Genomic DNA, 25,433 nt, shown 5'->3' with positions numbered 1-25,433 from the left:
AAAAAGAATTCTCTTTTTGATACAAAAAGTAGAAGGACATACACTAAAATATAAATTAAATATTATTTTGCCCTTCTACCTCTAAGGAACAAAGTTGCCTTAAGGCATTTTATTGATTATTAAATTTTTTTGCATATTGCAACTTTGCCCCATTCTATTATAAATAATAGATACCCATGTATTTATAATAAATAATGTAAGGGATGTTTTTTTAGAATTAGCCATCAAAGAATAAATATAAATTGCTTTATTGTAGAGAGTTCTTCCCTCTAGGCAGTCATTCCTTCAAATGCAGTTCACAAAGAACCACATTTCCTTGGGGAAAACGATTTAAACTGTAGAGAAGTAACACTCCTTTTCAGGAAAATTGCAGTACCATCCAAGATATTGCTAAAACTATAGAGCTCTGTAAATACCACTGCTGGACTCAAAGATTTGGTTATGTTCATGAACAAGATATGTAAATGAAAAATGCAATATGTTAAATGAGACTATTTAGCAAACAAGATATGTCTTATAACTTATACTGTTTTTATATTATAGTATAGTTTGGATTTTATATATTTCTTAATGAGAAAATTAAAGCAGATTGGGAGGAGTTTCACGTATAAGTGTATTGGAGGTTGCAATTTTAGATGTCTAAGGAGGACTTCACTGAGTCAGTGACATCATCATAAATATCTAAAGGAGATTAGGGAGTCAGCCATGCTGGCTGGGCAAGAATATTCTTTGCAGAAAGAACATCAGTACAAAATCTCTGAAATACTAACATCTCTTGATTCAAATGGCATTTTCATGCCCATCAACATATACTGACTATCAAATTTATAATAGTTCATAAAAAGTTATATTGTAACAGATAACAAAAAAGATTCGGTTATGTCATAATTTTACTTCATGTAATTATTATATTGAGAGAATCAGAGACCATGATATTTTTGTAATTGGAATAGACTACAACTTTGCAACCTGACAGAGAGGGATTCTGAATTCCGGGCAGGTGTCTATCAGGTCCCTCAGTAGTTGATTCAGCTCTGGGATCCCCTCAAGGATACTTTGCCTCCAACTAAGCTCGAGCCAGTGTTTGTACAAATTCATGAAAGAATGAGCTTGTGCCATAAGAAGCTCCTACTGAATTTTTAATTAATGAAAGATAATTTATTTAAAGCAGTGAGACTTTTACAAAGTGATTTTTCAGATTTCTCTCCACTTTTCTCTTCAAAGCTGACTAAATTTTCTATTTCCTTTTATTGTAATATATATTTGTATATATCTTTGTATTTATTTTATTGTGTATATATATATATTTGTATTATATTTATTTTAATTATTTATTTTAAAGAAAATAACCTCACTTTTGTTATCTTCAAATATATTGGGAGAAATGAAAATTAGAACAAAATTGAATATGTTTTAAAAAAGATTAAAAAGAGATAATACAGCCTAAATCATGTCTCATATAACCCTCTCTGTGGTAGAAGTCATGAAAACAATTCATTTAGATTAAAAGAGTTACTTAGTTACAACTAATAATTAGGAGAAAAAGACTGCTAATCTCATTTCTCACTTGAATAAAACGTTCTTTTAGTCTGTGACATTTCCATCTTTTCCAATTTAATCTTTCATTTTGAAAATACTCTAAAGCAGATGGATGCCTAAAAGGAGTCATCATATGCATCATTTATAACCTTAACTTGCTTTGTGGATCAGTAGACTGAGTGGCTTAATTGGGATAAATGGAGCAGGTAAAAGACCAATGAACCAGTGTGAAATATTCTTGTGTGAGTGGAGAGAGGTTCCTGGTATTTACAGTAGTCTAGTACTATTAGGAGCTGCTTTTCCTTAAATGATTGATATAATCTGTTAAAATACAAAAAAAAAAAAAAAAATTAACATTTTCTAAACATTTTGATCTCAAACAGTTCAACATAATTGTCTTGGCACAGTACCCTTCTTAGAACTGCAACTACTAAAATAACAGTGAACTAAGAAACAGAATATCTATCTCAATTTCAGAGCCAAACACGCAGTTGGCCTTAGGTAAGCCACTTATGTCTGTGTGTCCCAGTTTCCTCTGTAGGCAAGTTAGTTGTGTGAAAAGCAATGGCCAAATTAGACACAAGCAGAGATAAATACTAAGGAGATACAAGAGTTTTTAAATAGTAAATATTTTTATTCTTTTCTGCATATTTAAATCTCATCCCCTTTCTGAAAACTTGCTAGACTTTTGCCAGGTTGTTTGACTTTTCATGCTATAACTATTTTTAATGTGCAAAATACCATACAAGTATTTATAATATTATGGTACTATCTTTTATGATTTCCTATTTCCTTAGTTCAAATTTGAGCCTCAATCTCAACTGTTTAAGTGCTTTGAGGATAAAGGCTATTATGTAGCAGATACACTATACATGTCATGCATGCTAAAGTCACTTCAGTTGTGTCTGACTCTTTGCGACCTTTGGACTGTATCCGCCAGGCTTCTCTGTCCCTGGGATTCTCCAGGCAAGAATACTGGAGTGGGTTGCCATGGCCTCCTTCAGGGGATCTTCCAAGCCAGGGATCGAACCTGCAACTCCTAGAGCTCCTGCATTGCAGGCAGATTCCCTACCACGGAGCCACGGGGGAAGTCACACTATACATAGTATTGATCAAATTTTTCTCCACAGAAAAACTGTAATAGTGAAAAGAATGTGTTTAAAACTTTGTTTAGGAGCTTCCCTGGTGGCTCAGTAGTAAAGAATCAGCCTGCAATGCCAGAGACCTGGGCTTGATCCCTGGGTCAGGAAGATCCCCTGGAGAAGGAAATGGCAACCTACTCCAGTATTCTTACCTGGAAAATCCCATGGACAGAGAAGCCTGGCAGGCTACAGTCCATGGGGTTGCAAAGAGTCTGATATGACTGACCAACTAACACTTTCCCTTTCATTTTCATTATCTAAAACCTGTAGTGCTGCATCTTTGTTGTTGTTGTTCAGTTGCTAAGTCATGTCCAACTCTTTGTGGCCGCATGGACTGCAGCACACCAGGCTCCTCTGTCCTCCACAATCTCCCAAAATGTGCTCAAATTCACGGCCGCTGAGATGGTGATGCTGTCTAACCATATCATCCTCCACTGCCCCCTTCTCCTTTGCCTTCAGTCTTTCCCAGCATCAGGGTCTTGTGAGTCTGCTCTTCACATCAGGTGGCCAAAGTATTGGAGCTTCAGCTTCAGCACCAGACCTTCCAATGAATATTCAGGGTTGATTTTCCTCAGGATTGACTGGTTTGATCTCCTTGCTGTCCAAGGAACTCTCAAGGGTGTTCTCCAGCACCATGGTTCAGAATCATCAATTCTTCAGTGCTAAGAGATCCAACCAGTCCATTCTAAAGGAGATCAGTCCTGGGTGTTCTTTGGATGGAATGATGCTAAAGCTGAAACTCCAGTACTTTGGCCACCTCATGCAAAGAATTGACTCACTGGAAAAGACTCTGATGCTGGGAGGGACTGGGGGCAGGAGGAGAAGGGGACGACAGAGGATGAGATGGCTGGATGACATCACCGAGTCGATGGACGTGAGTTTGAGTGAACTCCGGGAGTTGGTGATGGACAGGGAGGCCTGGCGTGCTGCAATTCATGGGGTCTCAAAGAGTCGGACATGACTGAGCGACTGAACTGAACTGAACTGAAGCCTTCTTTCTGGTCCAACTGAATGCAGAGTTCCAGAGAGTAATGAGGAGAGATAAGACCTTCTTAAATGAACAATGTAAAGAGATAGAGGACAGTAAAATAAAGGGAAAGACTAGAGATCTCTTCAAGGAAATTGGAGATACCACATCTTTATTTCAGATTTATTTATTACTAAGTAAATATTCCTCATTAAAAATAAAATGTTATACTCTATAAAGCTTTGACTTAATGTTCTAACTGTTAGTGTTTGTCATTTTTTTAAAGGTGGGACATCGTGGGAGCTGTCATTGGTACAGAATGTGGAACAATAGAATCAGGTTTATCAATGGTCTTCCTCAAAGATGGAGAGAGGAAAATATGTACCCCTTACTTGGACACTACTGGTTACGGGAACCTGAGGTTTTACTTTGTTATGGGTAGGTACATTTTGAACAAATTTTATTGTTCAAAATAGGGCAAATTCTAGATCGTCATCTATTCCTGAGGAAGTAAGGCTGTTTGTTTTCTACATTATAAAATAAAAATTCATGAACTGTGAGTACTACTGGTTGGGCAAAATTGGTGCTCACATCTGCCTCACTCCAGCCCTGCTAGAACCATCCTGAACAGAAGCTAGTCTTGTTCTTACATGACTATACCTAAAGACAAAATGCCTTAAAACCTTCTTTCCACATCTACTGCAGTGGTCATAGCTGAAAAGACAATGAGAGAGAAGCTAAGAACAAAGTAACTCCTTTGTCCAAAGCCTCTAGCCTCTCCAAAATATAGTCAACCAAGTGAATCATTTGTTTTAAATGGATATCTCATCATTGCATAGCTGTTTTGTTGTGGGAAGCTAAGAAAGAAACAATTAATAATACTTTTTAATACTTTAATAATATTCTCTACTTTATAATATGGTGGTAAGCACAGAAAAAAAAGTACATTTAAAGTGTTATTTTTCTTCAGATGATTGCAGAGCAAATAAATAGTTAAAAATTTAGAAAAATACCGAAGGAGGAATTAGGGGTTGAACTGTGTGTCCTCTCAAATTTATCATTTTTGTCAGCAAGAGCCACAGCGACATACTCTTTCACTGGATGTCATTCCAAAAATGTGAGTAGGTGTCACATGCCTTCTTTGTTAAATGACTGGAAAAGCACAGGCCACACCTGGAAGTGAAACAGGAAATAAACATTGTCTACCTTTGACCTTACTAGCAAAGATGTCAATTCATCAGGACAAACAAGCCTCCCAAGTCTAGGCTTCTGCACTGGCCATTATTTCTCTCACATTCCTCACTTCCTACAGCTCAGAGTGGCAAAGCAAACTTCCAGTTGTATCATGTTGTCAAATTCATTGCCTGTGTGATGCTATCTCACCTTCAATAATGATACATTTGATTACAAGGATGTTGTGGATATAAACCATAATAATGTAATCTTCCTGCCATAAAGATATCCTCACCTTGACTCTGAAATGAGTTATATAAAGACCCAGACCTCAGTTTCTTAATCTTTTTAAAATTTTAAAGAGAATAAATTTTAATTTTTTCTTTTTTAGAAAGAAATTTTAAGAATTTAATAAATTAATTTCCTTTAAATAGAATTCAAACAGGCTCTCAGTTTATTAAGACTGATTCCTGGGAAACCTTAAGAACCACTCCCCATCCAGCAAATTATAATAAACATTTAATATGCCAGTCTAATTTAAATATTTTTGCTTTTTCATATTTTCATTTTTTACATAATATTTTTGAATTCTTCATTTTTCATAGTAAATTATGGTAAATCAACCCATTGCACTGCCTTTGGTATAAGAGATTGTCATCTTGATCTTATAACAGATCAAGTTATCTTTAATTATTTCTAGGACAAAGCAGATTATTAATGAATCGATTAAAATTACATTGACTCTGAGGAAAACATTCACTTGAATGGGCCCAAAGTACATTATCCCAAATAAAAGCTCTCCATTCAATTAAAAAATTTAATGAATTCCTATTGAATGTAGAACACTGAGCTGGCATACATGGAGACTACAGCTAGAGAAAATAATGCCACCTAAATCACAGAGCTGCTGATCAGTGAGTTGCAAAGACCTAAAATGGTGTCTAATAAATAATTAAGACTCAATGTATTTTTGTTTTTTTGTATATAAAAATTACTTTGAGTTCTTGCCCACAAGTAACATCTAACTATGAAAGAGATTGCAGTTGGGCTGTAAAGGAATAAAAATGTTACAGAAGTGCAAAGGAAGATCTGGATATTGCCATGGAGATGGGATTAGGGTAAAGCTTTGTGAAATAGATGGTATTTGAACTGGGCCTTGAAGGTTTAAGCTAAGCCAGCATTTTGACCAAAAGCACAAATATCAAGGTACATGACGTGTTTAGAGATAGGTGATTTTCCCAGTATAGTTGAAAGGAAAGACATAAACTGGAACTAGAATCCTGAACTGAAGCCAGAGAAGCAACTGACTTTAATATCATACTGAAGAATTTAGATTCTCTTACTCTAGGCAACATGGAGCTGTCAGATAATTTCTGCCAGTTCTATAAAATATTCTCATCTTTGTTTTAGAAATGTAATTCTGGCATAGTGTGAAGGAAAGACTGAAACAATCAGAAATTAGAAGATAGAATACCAAGTAGGATAGGGTTGCCAGATTTATTGAGGGGTCACTACGAACAAAGCTAGTGGAGGTGATGGAATTCAGTTGAGCTATTTCAAATCCTGAAAGATGATGCTGTGAAGCGCTGCACTCAGTATGCCAGCAAATCTGGAAAACTCAGCAGTGGCCATAGGACAGGAAAAGGTCAGTTTTCATTCCAATCCCAAAAAAAGGCAATGCCAAAGAATGCTCAAACTACCGCACAATTGCACTCATCTCACACGCTAGTAAAGTGATGCTTAAAATTCTCCAAGCCAGGCTTCAGCAATACGTGAACCGTGAACTTCCAAATGTTCAAGTGGGTTTTAGAAAAGGCAGGGGAACCAGAGATCAAACTGCCAACATCCTCTGGATCATGGAAAAAGCAAGAGAGTTCCAGAAAAACATCTATTTCTGCCTTATTGACTATGCCAAAGGCTTTGACTGTGTGGATCGCAATAAACTGTAGAAAATTCTGAAAGAGATGGGAATACCAGACCACCTGACCTGCCTCTTGAGAAACCTGTATGCAGGTCAGGAAGCAACAGTTAGAACTGGACATGGAACAACAGACTGGGTCCAAATAGAGAAAGGAGTACGTCAAGGCTGTATATTGTCACCCTGCTTATTTAACTTCTATGCAGAGTACATCATGAGAAATGCTGGGCTGGAAGAAACACAAGCTGGAATCAAGATTTCTGGGAGAAATATCAATAACCTCAGATATGCAAATGACACCACCCTTATGGCAGAAAGTGAAGAAAACTAAAGAGACTCTTGATGAAAGTGAAAGAGGAGAGTGAAAAAGTTGGCTTAAAGCTCAACATTCAGAAAACTAAGATCATGGCCATCTGTTCCCATCACTTCATGGGAAATAGATGGGGAAACAGTGTCAGACTTTATTTTTGGGGGCGCCAAAATCACTGCAGATGGTGATTGCAGCCATGAAATTAAAAGACGCCTACTCCTTTGAAGGAAAGTTATGACCAACCTAAATAGCATATTCAAAAGCAGAGACATTACTTTGTCTAAAAAAAGTCCATCTAGTCAAAGCTATGGTTTTTCCAGTGGTCATGTACAAGTGTGAGAGTTGGACTATAAAGAAAGCTGAGCACCAAAGAATGGATGCTTTTTAAGTGTGGTGTTGGAGAAGACTCTTGAGAGTCCCTTGGACTGCAAGGAGATCCAACCAGTCCATCCTAAAGATCAGTCCTGGGTATTCATTGGAAGGACTGATGCTAAAGCTGAAACTCCAGTACTTTGGCCACCTGATGCGAAGAACTGACTCATTGGAAAAGACCCTGATGCTGGGAAAGATTGAGGGCAGGAGGAGAAGGGGATGACAGAGGATAACATGGTTGGATGGCATCACCAACACAATGGACATGGGTTTGGGTGGAGGGTGTTGGTGATGGACAGGGAGGCCTGGCATACTGAGGTTCATGGGGTCACAAAGAATCGGACATGACTGAGTGACTGAACTGAAACTGAGACTGAGAGACTTATTTAAATTTGAATTTCAGATAAACAACAAGTAACTTTTTGTATAGGGGTTGGTCCTGCAAAGTATTTTAGTTGGCAGCCCTAAATTATGGAGGCTATTGCACTGATCCAAGCAACAAAGAAATTACAGTGATGGTGGCAATAATGTGAAGGAGGGACAGAGATAGAATAACTGGAGAAGAGCCAACTGAAGTTCATGCTCAGCTGACTGGGGATGGTGAGAGCAGTCTTGGAGCGAACTCAGATTTCTCTATAAGATGATTGGAAGAATGATGCCATTTCCCAAAATTGCTATTTTCAAAAATAATAATAATTATGATAAAGAGAAAATGTGTAGTAGAGGGTTTTATATTATTAGATATGTTGAGGTTGGGGGATCTGGAAGGCGATATAAGCACAGAAATTCTAGTCAGGGTCTAAATCAGATTTGAAAGTTGTCAGGATGCAGGTGATAACTTGAGCCACTAAAGTCACTGTGCTCTCCCAAGCAGGAGACAGAGTAGGACATGAAAACTCTGTAGGGAGAACCCTCATCTAGGTGTAGGTAGAAGGACAAGGAGAGACAAAGTACACTGAGAAAAAGCATAAGGAAATGCAGGAGGAAGTCACGATTCTGTGCTACAGGAGGAAGGGGAGGGAGTGGTTCAGGGGTGGGATGACTAGGAGGTGATCAGCAGTGGAGGAATGCCACAGAGACAAAAGGCAACCAGGACAGGCGGAGAGCCCATCTGTGATTCCTCATGGTAATGTACCTGGGAAGCCAAAGTATATAGAGTTAAGAGAAATAGAGATGGCTCACTGACAGAGAACTGCTCTTTCAAGAAGTTAATCAGTAAACACATGGAATGGGGTCTGATCTTGAGGAGAAGGTAGAATCCAGCAAAGGTGTGTTTAGGTTAGGATAGGCTGGGATAGGCTAGGACAGGATGACAGCAGGATAGGTAGAATAAGACTGGATACTGCAGGAAATGACTTAAAGACTTGGGTGAAAGTGAAAGTGTTAGTCACTCAGTCGTGTCTGGCTCTTTGCAACCCCATGGACTGTAGCTCACCAGGCTCCACTGCCCATGGGATTTTCCCAACAAGAATGCTGCAATGTGTTGCCATTCCCTTTCCCAGGGGATCTTCCCCCAGGTCATCCGCATTGCAGGTGGATCATTTACCATCTGAACCACTAGAAAAGAATATGGGGAACGATTTAAGTTATGATAGATAGTTTATAAGTAACCCCTCACTAAGTACTGTGCCTTAGGAAAATCAGTAGCCAATTGTTAATCTAGAACAGATCACATTCCCTTCTTCTCAGACACTGCCTACGTGTCCTTCCTGATTTCATCCTTTGGCTCATATCAATCTGCTATGACTATTATTTCTGGAAAATTTGCTGAACTTTTTAAGTTTGGTTCACGGTCTGTTTCCTTTATTCACACACATTCACGGTTTGTTTCCTTTATTCACACATTCTCAAATTCATTGAGGACTAGTATCCAGCACTGTTCTTAGAGCCAGAATGCAGTGATCATGACAAAAGTAATCTAATATACATCATTCGTTTGGGGTTTTTAAATTTTCTTTATTATTTCTTCAATAAATATATACTAAGCATCTCCTATATATCCCACTCTCTTCTTCTACACTTGTATTTCTTTTCTCTGAATTTTGGCTGCAGTTATGGCAACACAACACATTTGATTGCTAATTATCATTCTTTCACGTATGTTATTAGTTACTTGCCAAATTACAGACTTTTTGAGGTCAGGGCTCAATTGAACCTTTAGGTCCAATATCCTGCACACAGTAAATAACAAAACCACTTTCTTAATGTAAAAAAAAATGTCTTAAAAAGCTGTTAATACCTAAAACAGGATTTAAAATATTTTAAAACTTAACTGTCCATCTAGTTTCTATTGAAATCTTCTGTACTTTAATTGCTGTACAAAACGCCTCTTGAGTCATACCTTTCCACAATACATCAAAGTGAATGAAGCTGAAGAAGAATCTGTATCTTTCTGAAGGAGCTGCTGTCACTGAAACTTCACAGAACTGATAAATTGCCCCCAGAGGGATCTTTCAGATAAAGTCTGTCATCGTTTTAAAGTCTTGGCTCCTTTTGGACTTTCTTCTTCTGTCATTCTGGGCTGGATGAAACTCCCACATGGGTTTCTATTCTCTCTGAAAGGCAGATGCAGTTCACGAACTGTTCTTGAGAGAGCAGAGAGGGTTTACAGGGAACAAATTAATGAAATTAGAGAGAACTGATGGTTCAGATCCTGTGTCTCTAGATGTGGTGCTTTAAACCCATAATGCCTGTGACCTTTCACCTTTTTTGTTCTTTTTGGTAAGTCTTTTATATTGGCTCAGTAACCAGTTTTTAAAAAGATAATTTAGTTTTCATGTAGCTCTTTCCCCCTACCTCCCAAGACTACCCTGTAGAATGGCTTGGTTAACTGTATTTACTATAACCTTGAACTGTGCAGTGATATGCAAAAATGTAATATCAGATGTCAAAATCATGATCTTCTCTTTACAGGTTGTTGCCCTTGAACAATAAACATCTTTTAGAATGAGGTCTACATTATCACTATATCTGGCTTCTCTATTCTCAGTTCAGATTACTTAGCTCAGTAAATATTTGTTATATGGGAAGTTACATATGTCTAACAGATGTAACATGCCAAATTTAACAAATACCAATACCCAAGTTTCTTGTGTTATCATGTACTTTCTTATACTGGTCCTTGGGATTTTCCAGGCAAGAATACTGGAATGGGTTGTCATTTCCTTCTCCAGGGGATCTTCCCAGGGCTTGAACCCAGGGCTCCCACATTGCAGGCAGATTTTTTGCCATCTGAGCCACCAGGGAAGCCCCACACTTGCTTACACTTAAGTTACATATATCTGACAGATGTAATGTGCCAGTTTTAACAAATACCAACACCCAAGGTACTTCTGTTATCATGTTCTTTCTTATACTGGTCAGGTTCTAACTTTCTTATTTAACATCACATTTCAGTAATTTCTACCCAAGATCAGATCCCAGTTATCCAGGTTGAGTTTAAATCAGACATTTGCCATAAATGACACTTTATTTATTTATACAGATGGTGAGTCTCATCCATTATTTATTGACTTTACTAGATTAACTCTTAAAGGGTAATCTTATTCTGGAGTTTTTGAGTTTGCTTTTTGTGTCACTGTAGACTATTAGGGCAGAGAAGGCAATGGCAACCCACTCCAGTACTCTTGCGTGGAAACTCCCATGGACAGAGGAGCCTGGTGGACTGCAGTCAATGGGGTCGTGAAGAGTCAGACATGACTGAGTGACTTCACTTTCAATTTTCACTTTCATGCATTGGAGAAGGAAATGACAACCTACTCCAGTGTTCTTGCCTGGAGAATCCCAGGGATGGGGGAGCCCGGTGGGGTGCCGTCTATGGGGTTGCACAGAGTCGGACACGACTGAAGCGACTTAGCAGCAGCAGCAGCAGCAGAGTATTAGGGACAAAAATTTCCTGTAGATAAAAATTAAGATTAATACTGTTTGATTTAAGAACTGGAAGAGATTTTTCTCAAAAGGTAGTAATAATAAAATTAGAAATTAATATTATAAATTTTGGACCTTGGGGCTAGAATGTTTGCCAGGAAATCTGTGTCGCCACTCCTGCTATTATGTTTGGTGTTGTTATGAAGGATAATGGTGGGTGGGGAGAAGTTTCTAGTTAGACAAGTAATCCTTTAAAATCCAGGTTAGGTGATGATGGTTTAGTCGCTAAGTCTGACTCTTGCGGCCCCATGGACTGTAGCCTGCCAGGCTCCCCTGTCCATGGGATTCTCCAGGCAAGAATCCAGGGAAAGTAGGTGGTTTCAGAGTTCTTGATCTTCCATGGACTAAAAACTGCATGCCTTATAGTAAAAGGCAAGTTTCTTGCTTAATGGTTTTGCGAGAGCCATCAGTCATTGTGTAAAACAGCCAGAAAAAGGTACATTTCTAGAAACTAACTAGCATGAGCATCTCTTTGGACAAAATGGAACAAAAAAGAAAGGCTAAGAAGGGAGCAGAAAAAAGAATTCTGTATCTGTAAGAAGAAAAATATTACAAATTCAAATTAAGTATGAAAAGATCTCTACTGCTCATAGACAAAGGACAAAAGAAGTTTGACCACAATTGTATAAGATTGAAATAGGCCAGAGGGTAGGTATCACAACTGTCAAGAGATTAACACAAGAGGGTAAAGGAAAATATTTTACCCAAACCCCATCTCCCTCTCTGCAAGGTCTTCTCCACTGTGTTTGTGTCTTTTCCTCTTCTGTACCTTACAAGGACATTAGTCATTGAATTTCTGAGCCATCTAGATAATCCAGAATGATCTCATCTCAGTGGCACCCCACTCCAGTACTCTTGCCTGGAAAATCCCATGGGTGGAGGAGCCTGGTAGGCTGCAGTCCATGGGGTTGCTAAGAGTCGGACAGGACTTAGCGACTTCACTTTCACTTTTCACTTTCATGCATTGGAGAAGGAAATGGCAACCCTCTCCAGTGTTCTTGCCTGAAGAATCCCAGGGACGGGGAGCCTGGTGGGCTGCCGTCTGTGGGGTTGCACAGAGTCGAACACGACTGACGCGACTTAGCGGTAGCAGCAACAAGATCTTTATGTGAATTACCTCTGCAATGACACAGTTTCCAAATAAAGGCATTTTCACAAGTTCTAGGATGCTAGGACATAGACATATCTTTTTTAAAACCACCATTCAACCCACCACAGAAAATATCATTAAAAAATAAATAAATAAATAAAATCCAGGTTAAACAGACAGTTGATAGAAGCCGCAAGAATAAAGGTTATTGGCCCAATGCAATAGTGAAAGAAATAGAGGGTCAAAGTTTTAAACTTAATATCAACTCCTGGTTCTTCCACCAACTAGTTAAATGATCTTCAGTTTCTGGTACTTGCATGATTAATCCAGTTGCATCATCAGAATAATCTTAATCACCTCTCAAAGTCTAACTTTATATCATTTCATATGACTGTAAAGTAGTGCGATAGGGAATAAACTACTCTATATATCTTCAAACAATCAAATGAGGTACCAAAAGTAAAAATGTAAAATGAGTTGCATCTAAAATACAAATACCTAATATGTACTAAAATATTAAAGGTACTGCATGTAACCATTTAAGTAACACTACTTCAGTAATCCTTGATTCAGTGACTCACCACACTTTTTTAAAATCATAATCAATAGTTTCTGGACTTTGACCACAAAGACCTCAAATATAAAAAAGTAATGGTTTGGGGAGCACGGGAATACCTGTGGCGGATTCATTTCGATGTAGGGCAAAACTAATACAATACTGTAAAGTTTAAAAATAAAATTAAATTAAAAAAAAAGTAATGGTTTATTAAAAAGCAGAGCACATTTATTTAGTAACAGTTAAAATATGGACCTGTAGTCACAGTTTGTTGCAGACTATTATTTGTGTAATAGTTTGGTAAATAGTTACTTTGGCCTTCAAAAATGTGAAGTCTTTGATCTTTAGCATGGCCTATCTGAACTATCTTCATAAATTATTTCTTTGGATCTGGTTACTTTGTTTAGGGTCATTCTTAAGTGACATCTGGGTTTTAAAATTTTTTTTGTTCTAATATTTAACACTATATTTGATATGTTCATGGGTGCAAATTGATACTAACACTTAAAATTCTGTGTGCAGGAGGGATTTGTGATCCTGGAGACACTCATGAAAATGATGTTGCCCTGTATGCGAAAACTGAAGGAAGAAAAGAACACATTACACTGGATACTCTTTCCTATTCCTCATACAAGGTACACATCCCAATCTGTGTGTCGGATGGCCCCACCCCAGTTCAAGTTAAAACCGTGAAGACTCTGCTAAATGCAGAGGATAAATCTCTCTTCTGGTAGTCCAGGAAGTTGCCACATTTCTTTAAAAGTGACATGGACATTATTTTAGCATTCACTTTTTTCCTGATATAAAGAAAAAGATGAAATTTCATCAGGAAGATTGAATTATAGCCCATCAGAGACAATAAGGTGGAGCCCAATGAGCTAACAATTATTCTTGTCCCTAAGAAAACTCTTAACAGTGACTCTACCTGTGAAGCCTTACAGACTTGCTATCTGGCATAGTGAGCATTAATCCAGCATTTGCAGTTTCCTAGGCAAAAGACATGGTAGAAGTATTTGCTAAATCACTTCAGTCGTGTCCGACTCCATGTGACCCTATGAACTGCAGCCTGCCAGGCTCCTCTGTCCATGGGGATTCTCCAGGCAAGAATACTGGAGTAGGTTGCCATGCCCTTCTCCAGGGGATCTTCCTGACCCAGAGATCAAACCCACGTCTCATATGCATTGGCAGGCAGGTTCTTTACCACTAGTGCCACCTGGGAAGACCCAGTAGAAGTATAGATTGTTACTACCTTTGCTTTTTTCTCTTTGCTAATTTGAGCCAGAGAGCCAGTACTTTAAAAAGCTTGAACAAAGCCAGCATCTAGCATCTCATAGTTTAAGTCAGGAAGACAGAAGATAAACATCAAGGCTAGATAGGTAACAACCAAAGAAAGTATCCAACATATCCCACATGCTAGGGTCACTCAAGTCATACTGTTTGGAATTTTATTAATGTACAGTTTTTTTTCAGCTATAACTAGGTAGGGTTATACTTGCACTGGTCAGCTGCATGCCTCAGACCAAATCAATTATGTAAATTATCATGGATTAACTCATTGGCTATGGGTGTTTCTGCTTAGAGTCCTATTTTTGGAATACCTGGTTTGGCAAAGAATTTATATTACTTGAATACATTTTAGAAGATTGATTAATGTCAAGTTGCCTTTGTCTAGTGCAAAGGTAGATAAAATGGATACGTTAGCTTTGATAACTTTAAAGACCTTAAGGCAATTTATCTTCGGGTAGAGAGAGTCTGACCAGTCACACACTGAGTTTCAGGTGTCGGCAAAGGAGGAATTCTGAGTGATTAAAATGAGTGTTCCCTAAGGACAGCATCTTTGATGTGAAATAACAAATGGAATAAGCAGAATATTGCTTGGTGCTTAATAAATGGCAGCTGTATGCATAGTAATTGTAAGTTGAATCTTGAAGAATTCACACTGATTCCCACAAGGAAGATTATGAGTGATTTTGGTTTCCTTTGTTTGAAGGTTCCATCTTTGGTTTCTGTAGTCATCAATCCTGATCTTCAGACTCCTGCTACCAAATTTTGTCTCAGGCAAAAGAACCATCAAGGATATAATAGGAATGTCTGGGCTGTAGATTTTTTCCACGTCTTACCTGTTCTCCCTTCTACAATGTCTCACATGATACAGTTTTCTATTAATCTGGGATGTGGAACACAGCAGCCTGGGAACAGGTAGGAAGCTACATTCTGTGTGTGTGGACAAATTAACAATGAACACATGAACTTGGCTATTCAATCAGAGCAACTTCTTAGTAAGTTGTCAACTTAATTTTTAATTTTTAATAAAGTATCTATTAATAAAATACAAATTTCCCCCCAAGGGAAAAAGAAAATTTCTTTAAATAATACAGAGAGTATGATTAGATAGATTTTAAGTAGAAATTACTTTATTCTAAGAAGTTGATCTTAGGTGTCAAAGTGTTTGGATTAGCTCTGGTAGCCACCCATTCCAACAGATTGCAGAGAGAGAAGAAAAAACAAATAACTGAAAAAATGTTTGACCCCATGTAGTTTAGTGGCCCCCTAATAATAGACACAGAAATCAACTAGCACTTCAAGAGCTATGAATTCTCATTTTTACTTGCTGAAGTGTTGCTCTTCTCCTTCCTACGGATTTTGTCAGTCTCACGTTCACAGAATGAAGTAGCAGTGTGAGACATGGTAATTGCCTTGCCATCTATCAAATTCAGAAGCACAATCTCAAGTTACCATTTGCTGTCTTTAAAACATCGTTCATTTCTATTAGCAGTAATTTAACTGCTTGCACTTTGAAGGCTGGCCAGACTTCAGTGGAGGGGAAAACAATCACTTTGGAAACAGCATCTTAAATTTTTTTACACTAGTTCTACAGATGTTTAATATACTTCTCCAGAGATGAGTCATTTACTTTCATTTGTTATCTTTGCCCCATTTTGTTATGCTTATTCTGGTGTGATCAGTATCAGCTTAGAGTTTTCTACCAACCATGGGCGTTCCTGGTCGCTACTCCACACTGAATGTTTGCCTGAGATCTGTGCCGGACCCCACCTCCCTCACAGCACGATCTACTCCTCTGAAAACTACAGTGGGTGAGTGAACTCTAACATAGCAAGAGATTTGAATCCGCGTTACAGACTCAAAATCAGTAAGTAAGCCTGAGATTAGTGTTTTTGGTATACTAGGTAAGGAAGCTGCCTTCTCCTTCTCATCTGATTTAGGAGTGATCTCATTTTTTAAAAAAGTAATTTTTGTAAATCTGATGCATGATCACAATTTGTAGAGAGTCATTCATTCTTTAGGTATTAAGCTTTTATATTTTGGATTGCATAAATTTAAACTCTATATAGTGACATCTGGTCATTGCCAAAAAGACTTAACTGCCAAAATAGTTACTAATGAAAAGATGCAGGATAGACAAGTGGAAGAAAGTTAAGCTTTGGGATTGAACCTGGGCTCAAATCGTGGTTCTGCCATCTACTTGTATAATGATGTTTACTCTCTCAAACTTTTCACCTCTTTCCATGTAAATTAAGGACAATGATATACCCCTGTAAGGACCGTTTAGAGAATTAAAGATGTCTATATAAAATACTTGCCACTTTACAGAATAATCACTAGATAAATAGTAAAAATGTTTCCAAGAATACAAGATTAAGTTAAAAATTATTTTCCTTTCTAGCCTGTGTTTAAATACACATATAACTAGAGAATAGCAAAAAATAAGAAGTAATCAGTGCTAATCAGCACCCTAGCTCATCACAGATTATCGTAGAATAATATCTAAGGTCTGAGTATTGATGTAAAATTTCCTTTTAAAAAGTCTGAAAAAAATCAATGGCTATAAGATACTCTTAATTTGCTATGGATGTTTCTAGAAGTTACATATTTGTTTTAAAATTATAAACAGACTCCACATGTGAATTTAAAGAGTTTATTACCAGCCATCTCAAGTATAGAGAGACTAGAACATCAAAAGCATGTAAAATAGATTCAAAAGGTGTGAACTGGATATGATGTTTTGTGCTAACTTTCTTGCAGGTGGAACCGAATAACAATTCCCCTTCCTAATGCAGCACTAACCCGGGACACCAGAATTCGCTGGAGACAAACGGGACCAATCCTTGGAAATATGTGGGCAATTGATAATGGTTAGTTTTTGCCTGTCGTAATCACATGCCATTGAAGTAGACTCTTTCTGCTCTTTTGTTCATCTGCACATACTTAATCACATTTCTAAGTCATGGTCTTGCAATTCATTAAAGGCCCTTTCTTCCCTTTCTCCTTTGCATTCCGTTAGAAGCCCAGAGATGCACAATCAGAAAAATAAAGATAGTGGAGTCAGCAATATTAGATGCTAGTACGCTTCAACATACATTCTTTTAAAATGCATAAAGCTCTGAAACTCAGATTCGCAGTTGATGACAGGGGATAGCCTAACATTTCTTTTGAATGTTATATACAAAATTAACATAAATACCATACTGCATGTATTAACATGACTCATTCTGCTCTTAGTAACTACCATGACATCTGGAATGATTCTTTTTTAGATGCAGACACCACACATCAGGAAACATCATCTCTAAAATGAAACTTCTGTGTTTTACCTCCTTTTCAGAAAATAGCATAAAGGGAAATTTTAGAAATACATAAAATATCCTGTTACCTTTAATTTTTAAATGAATTGTTGATAAATTGTTGCATAACATTAAAGCCAGTATCACTCATGTTGAGTACTCACAAGAGAAGATATTTAATCTGTTGGAGTCCATGACTGTAAATTTCCTGTTTTTTTTTAATTAATAGCCAGCTCATTTAACAATTCTCACTTCAGGCAGATTCAGACATTTCCTGTTTTTAAAGAGTATATAAACTTGACTGAATGGGTTATACTGCAAGAAAGTAAAAGGGAGGGAAGAAATGACAAAATATCAATACTTAAGTTAGTTTAAGATAGCCACTGACTTATGTTAACTTTATAAAGTGGGAAAACCTTTCACTATTGTAAAATGCTAAATTTCCATCTCTTAACATTTTTTTCTGAATAATTTAAAAATTAATGCACAATTCAAGAAGTTTCAATTCTTGAAACTCAGGAATGACTTCAGGCAAAATAATTTGCTGTTTGTCGTTGTTTAGTCAGAGTTGTGTCTGACTCTTTGTGACCTCATGAATTGTAGCACACCAGGTTTCCATGCCCTTCACTGTCTCCTGGAGTTTGCTTAAATTTATGTCCATTGAGTCAGCAATGCAGTCTAATCATCTTGGTAAATTTTTTAAACAATATATGTTAAAAGAAGACCAATAATAGACTCAGATTTCAAAGACCATATGAGCCACATGGGTACAAATATAAAGAGACAAACATACTGTATTTGCAAAAACGTCTGAAGATGAATTTTTTATGAAATTTCTCCACTGGTAGACTATTTTCCATAGAACTTGAATTACCAGTTATAGAACTTGAATTACCAGCTCTAGGGAATGAGTATATGCCTCTGGATTGTGGGCTATGGATGACATTTTCCTGCTGTCATACTTTTCAATGGTCTTAGAATGAGCTTAGATTACTTTAGATTATCAAAAAAGTAAAGTGCAAGATGAAGAACATATAAGCCTATGAAAAGAATATTTAAATTTCCTTAAGACGTACAGTATGAGTTTAAATCAGAAAGTGTTTGCTACAGGTCATGAATTCCCAACATCATGCTTTGAGTAGAATGAGAAAAGATAAAAATACATGGAATAGGCATGTTTAGCACTGTCTGTCAAATGTAGAACTAGCCACAGAATCTCTTAAATTCTGATATTTTATATGTGAGGCTTTTGCAGAAGCAGAACCTGCTTTCTGGCTTCTTCAAAAGGCAAGAGGAATACACACATATCTTCTCAAGGGAAATTTGTGTCTACTTGCCAAAGAATACCCCCCAAATCTCTCCCATTTCACTATGGAATTTCAGAATTACATCAAAGAAAACAAATAGAAAAAAACAGATCAATATTGAAAATTCTTAGTAAAATGAAAGATCCTAGAGCAAAGTATGTTTGTCACCACTTTTTAATTTGTTTAGCTTGATTACATTAGTGAAAATAGTGAAGAAAATGGATTTATCTTTTCAACACTCTTCGAAAAACAGAGCCTTTAAATTTATTCTACTGTGAGTCCTAATGATTTCATAATTAGCAGGGAAAGATGATAACAAAATTCTTAAAGAAGAAAATGATAATGAATAGTAACTTTGCTTATGCCTGAAATCGAATACAGGAGAGCTCAATAACCATTGGATCTCTGATTCCACAGTAGCTTTGTTCCACTTTTACACTATTTAGTGTGTTACTGATTGTACTGATTATCAAAAGCTTAACATCTTTAAATGTATTTGAGTCTGAGTATCTCAAACCTACCATTCAACAATCAGGGCCCCTTTTCTCATCATTCCCACGGTTAGAATTTAGGTTTGTAATATCATTATCAGTCAAACCTACCATTTTTAAAAAGCTCTACAAGTATAGAGAAGACTTTATGCTCAACCACAGATATTAAGTCTGCACTTGAGGAAGGATAGATTAATATTTAGAAGTACATGTAATAGTCATCTGCAGTGATATAGATTTTCCTCAGATGAAAATGAAATGATATTTTTAAATTAAATTATAATCTGTCCACTTTGTGATATATCAAATTGATCTTTTGTAAATTCTTAATTTCCACCCAAAGAATATCAACTTGGGAGAAAGTTCAAGACAGAAGCACTAATATTCTGCCTGAAACCATTTTAGATGAAGAGACTGCATTAAGAACCCAAATTACTATGTTCCTACTTTCTGTGCTATGACAGATTAAAATTTTGAAAGGATTATTTAAGTTAAAACCATTCTGGGATTTGTAGTACACACTTACCTTGTCACACAGCACTCTGTATGTCAACTGGAGTCCTATGCACAACATACATGCAAGAAAGAGATTTCATGGCTATTGCTCCACAAAATTGTTTCACATGCTGGTGGTGGTCTTGGCCTTTCCTGTGATTTTGCCGTCTTTCACATGCTCTCTTTTGCCCTGCAGTTTATATTGGTCCATCATGTCTCAAATTCTGTTCTGGCAGAGGACAGTGCACTCGACATGGTTGCAAGTAAGCATTTTTAAGTAATATTTATACTTCTCTTTTTTGATATGTGCTTTATATACTGAAACCACAGGTGATATTAATTTGTTTTATAATTAATTAGTTTCCTTTTTAGGCTTTTGAGGTTTTTCAAGACCAAAAGTAGCATGCTCCAGATGGAATTTCAGCGTAATAGATTATTGAATATATTTTGTAAGTGGAAGTTGCTTAATAAATAATTCTTCTATCGGGCTAAATTGTGAACAAATGTAGCGTACTTCATGTAAATTTGTGAACAAATTTGAATTCTTCATATCTTGATGGCTGCCTTGTATGTCTTTAGTTTCTTCAATATGATATTTCTCCATAAATTTGTTCTAGTGTTCATGAATTATATTTGAATTTCTGGCATGCTTTGTAAATGAATTATAAAAATCAACGATGATCCATAAACCTGATGTGAAAGGAAACTGAAGCAGGCCAAATTAACAGAATTGATAAGAAAATCCATCATCTTTAAGTGCTATTTCAAATCTTCCTTACTTTTGAGAATCTTTTAGGTCTTCAAATGATATAGAAAGAATTTCACATAATAATGATATTGAATATGAAGTATGAAATTACACATAAACAGTGTAATACCTTACCCCCCACCAGACCATTCTGTTATATTCATAGCAAAATGATAGTCATATTTATTATATCATTCCTCTATAATATTTAATTATAAAATATCCTGAGAATCCCTGAAACTACAGTCTTTGTTATATAGATACATTTTCAACAATGGATCATCTAGTCTGTCTCTTCTTGTCCTCCAAATTAAAAAGTCACTAATTAATTGCTTAATGGAAAAATCATAAAAGGGTTTTGAACCTGATCATTTGTAAATTATCTTTATAAGGCAAAATACTGGTCACCACTGAGATCAGAGTGTCAGGTTAGCTTTGTTTTTTATTTGAAGTATACTTGCTTTACAATACTGTGTTAGTGTCAGGTGAATAGCATAATGATTCATTACTTTTGCAGATTAGATTGGTACAAACATAATTGTGATTTTAGACAGTGAATTTTAAATCATTATAACTAGGCTCAAACACATCTTTATTAATCAAAACAGAAACAATTACAGTCAACACATTTTTGCCATTGAGAAATAAATTTGTTTATTCCTTTAACATAAAAATCTATGCTTCAGGATTCTACAAAGTCTTGGAGAGCTTTTTATGCCTCCTGCTGGTTGTGGAAGCATTTTCCCTGCAAAAAGTTGTCAAGATGTTTGAAGTAGTAATCAGTTGGCGAGAGGTCAGGTGAATATGCCAGATGAGGCAAAACTTCCTAGCCCAATTCATTCAATTTTTTTTTTCCATAAAGAATATGCTTTATTTAGCTTTCAATACTCTTCAGTTCAGTTCAGTTCATTCAACTTTTGAAGTGTTGGTTGTTCTATGTGCAGTCAGGCATTGTCTTGGAAAAGAATTAGGCCCTTTCTGTTGACCAATGACAGCTGCAGGCATTGCAGGGTTTGGTGCATCTCATCAGTTTTCTGAGCATACTTCTCAGATATAATGGTTTTGCTGGGATTCAGAAAGCTGTAGTGGATCAGACTGGCAGCAGACCACCAAACAGTGACCATAACCTTTTTTTGGAGCAAGTTTGGCTTTGGGAAGTATTTTGAAGCTTCTTCTCAATTCAGCCTCTGAACTGGTTGTCACTGATTGTTGTATGAAATCCACTTTTCATTGTACATCACGATCCTATCAAGAAATGGTTCATTGTTGTGTAGAAAAAGAGAAGACAACACTTCAAAACAACAATATTTTGATTTTTAGTTTAGCTTATAAGTCACCCAGTTATTGAGCTTTCACCTTTCCAATATGCCTCAAATGTAGAATGACCATAGAATAATTGACATTGAGTTCTTGGGCAACTTCTTGTGTAGTTGTAAGAGGATCAGCTTCAGTGATGCTCTCAGTTGGTCGTTAACTTCTGACGGCTGGCCACTACTCTTTTCATCATGTCTTCTTTGCAAAACATCTTGAACCACCACTGCACTGTACTTTCGTTAACACTTCCTGGGCCCAATGCGTTGTTGATGTTACAGGTTGTCTCTGCTGCTTTATGACCCAGTTTGAACTCGAATAAGAAAATCACTCAAATTTGCTTTTTGTCTAACATCATTTTCATAGTCTAAAATAATCGAAAAATACAAAGCAAGTAATAAGTCATTAGCAAAAAAAATAAAGCAAGAAATGCACATTAAAATGATGTATAACCACATTTATTTAAGAGTGTATTCCAATATCAATCAGCAAAGTTCAACAATGCAAAACCACAATTACTATTGCACCAACCTAATATATTGCATTATAGGTTATTACAAAGTAATGAGTATAGTTTTCTGTGCTGTACAGTAAATTTTTGTTGCTTATCTGTTGTATATATAGTTTATATCTATTAATCTGACACCCCTAGTTTGTCCCTCCTCTTTTCCCTCTCCCCTTCAGTAACCACAAGTTTATTTTCTATGTCTGTGAATCCATTTCTGTTCTGCTATATATATTGATTTGTTATTATTTTTTAGATTCCACGTACAAGTGATATCATACAGTATTTATTTTCTCTTTCTGACTTATGTCAAAAAGCATAATATTCTCTAGGTCCAGCCACGTTGCCACAAATGACAATATTTTATTCTTCCTTATGGCTGAGTAAGTTTCCATTACTCAGATGTGATTATACATATATATCATGTCTTCTTAAGTAAATCGTCTGTTAATGGGCACTTGAGTTGCTTCCATATCTTAGCTATTATAAAAGTACTGCTGAGAACATTGGAGTGCACATATTTTTTCAAATTAGAGTTTTTGTTTTTTTCTAGATATATACTCAGGAGTGAAGTTGCTGAATCATATGGTAATTCTATTTTTAGTTTTTTAAGGAACTTCCATACTCTTTTCCAAGTAGCTGTATCAATTAGCATTTCCACCAAAAGTGTACAAGATTCCCTTATTTCCACATCCTCTCCAGAATTATGTACTTATTGCCATTTTATTTCTTGTTTTCCAGTTGTTTTTGTAGTTCTTTTTTCTTTTTGTTTTGCCCTTTGTAGTTTGATCATTTTCTTTTATAGTTTACTTCAGTTTCTTTCTTTTTGAATTTTGTGCATTTTTTGTATATTTTTTCATTTGTGATTACCATGGGTTTCCCTGGTGGTTCAGTCAGTAAAGAATATGCCTGCAGTGCAGGAGACCTGGGTTTGATTCCTGGGTCAGGAAGATCCCCTGGAGAAGGAAATGGCAACCCACTCCAGTGTTCTTGCCTGGAAAATCCTATGGACAGAGGAGCTTGGCTGGCTACAGCCCATGGGTTCACAAGAGTCAGACATGACTTAGCGACTAAACCACAGCATGGGTTCATATATATTGACCCATAGCTATATCTACTTGTTTAAACTGATAAAACTTATAGGCATTTAAGTTCAAATACATTGTAAAAGATCTACATTTTTACTCCCCTCCCGTACGTGTTATGTTTTTTATGCCATTTTTTTTTTTTTTTTACATTTTCATGCTTATCCCTTTACTGTTTATTGTAGTTATGGTTGCTTTTATAATTTTTTGTTGTTTTTTTAATCTATTTCCTATCTTATTTAAGTGATCTTCAGTCCTCACTATATAGTTCCTTTCTTATTGATTCTTGCTTCTTTTCCATTTAGAGAAGACCCTTCAACATTTATTTTAGGATACGTTTAGTATTGTTGAATTATTTTAGTTTTTGCTTCTCTGAGAAATTCTTTATCTTTTCTTCTGTTCAAAATTATAATATTGCCAGGTAGAGTGTTCTAGGTGACAGATTTTTCCCTTTCAAGACTTCATATATCATACCACTCCCTTCTGACATGAAAAGTTTCTGCAGAGAAATCAGTTAATAGCCTTATGGGTTTTCCCTCATGTATGACTCTGTTTTTCTCTTGCTGCCTTTAGAATTCTTTCTTTATATTTAAATTTTGCCTTTTTAAATTATATGTCTTAGTGTGGTTCTGTTTGGGTTCATCTTATTTAGGACCCCCTGTGCTTCCTGCCAGAGAAGGCGATGACACCCCACTCCAGTACTCTTGCCTGGAAAATCCCATGGACAGAGGAGCCTGGTAGGCTGCAGTCCATGGGGTTGCGAAGAGTTGGACATGACTGAGTGGCTTCACTTTCACTTTTCACTTTCATGCATTGGAGAAGGAAATGGCAACCCACTCCAGTGTTCTTGCCTGGAGAATCCCAGGGACGGCGGAGCCTGGTGGGCTGCCGTCTGTGGGGTCGCACAGAGTCGGACACGACTGAAATGACTTAGCAGCAGCAGCAGTGCTTCCTGCACCTGGATAATTTTCCTTCCTGTCTCCTTCTTGGGTTTGGACAGTTTTCAGCCATAATTTCTTCAAAAACATTTTTGATCCTCTTCTTTCCCTCTTCTCCTTCTGGAACCCCTATCATACAGTAGGAATGTTTTGTATTATTCCATAGATCTTATATGTTGGTTTCATTTTTTCATTTGTTTTTCTGTCTGCTGTTCTGATTGGGTAATTTCCATTATTCTATTTATACATTCTTCTGTATCATTTACTTGATTATTCATTGCTTCTATAAGGTTTTTTATCTCAGAAACTGAATTATCTATTTTTGATTGGGTCATCTCTATAGTTTCTCATTACATGTTAAAATGATCTGCATTTATATTGCTAGTCTTCCTTAATTTAGTTGGCATTTTTATTACCAACTCTGTCTCAGTGTCTTTTAGACTCCGTTTCATTGTTTAATTTTTCAGGGGTTTTCTCTTGCTCTTTCAATTGGGAGTAGTTACTCTGTGTTTCATTTTACTTAACTTTCATTGTCTTTATGAATTTAGATGAAATAGTTATCTACTGTGGCCCTGAAAGGGTGTTTTTATGTGAGCGCATCAGTATCTTTAGCATGAGACTGAATTTGATTTGTATGCCAGCCACATCTTTCCTCAGGATATGCTGGCCTCTATCACCTTGATAGGGGGTGTGGTTGATGTTGGAAAAGCTAGAGCCTGTGCAGGGTGTGAGATGGAACTCCTCTCTGCTCCGTAACTGTTGGAGTTCTGTCACGGCTTGGGTCTGCTTTCCAGTTGCTGTAGGGGAAAAGCTGAAGGTTGGGCTCTAGCTGGCTCAGTTCCCTTTCAGTTCAGTTCAGTCACTCAGTCGTGTCTGACTCTTTGTGACCCCATGAATCGCAGCACACCAGGCCTCCCTGTCCATCACCAACTCCCAGAGTTCACCCAGACTCACGTCCATCGAGTCAGCGATGCCA

At 36.8% G+C, this 25,433-nt stretch overlaps 1 protein-coding gene across 1 annotated transcript in view; it reads left to right on the top strand.

The window, feature by feature from the left end:
- The window catches only part of LOC104990283 (reelin), a 531,703-nt gene that overhangs the window by 347,306 nt on the left and 158,964 nt on the right, over nt 1–25,433 (top strand). The window contains exons 12-17 of the mRNA XM_010842284.1: nt 3,935–4,086; nt 13,517–13,629; nt 14,985–15,193; nt 15,961–16,089; nt 17,039–17,148; nt 20,067–20,133. Coding sequence (XP_010840586.1) covers nt 3,935–4,086; nt 13,517–13,629; nt 14,985–15,193; nt 15,961–16,089; nt 17,039–17,148; nt 20,067–20,133 — 780 coding nt within the window. The remainder of the gene's footprint in view (nt 1–3,934; nt 4,087–13,516; nt 13,630–14,984; nt 15,194–15,960; nt 16,090–17,038; nt 17,149–20,066; nt 20,134–25,433) is intronic.

Source organism: Bison bison, unplaced genomic scaffold, assembly GCF_000754665.1.
Source record: "Bison bison bison isolate TAMUID 2011002044 unplaced genomic scaffold, Bison_UMD1.0 scf7180017864175, whole genome shotgun sequence".
Taxonomy (NCBI): Eukaryota; Metazoa; Chordata; class Mammalia; order Artiodactyla; family Bovidae; genus Bison; species Bison bison.
This window is presented reverse-complemented; position numbering and strand designations above follow the sequence as displayed.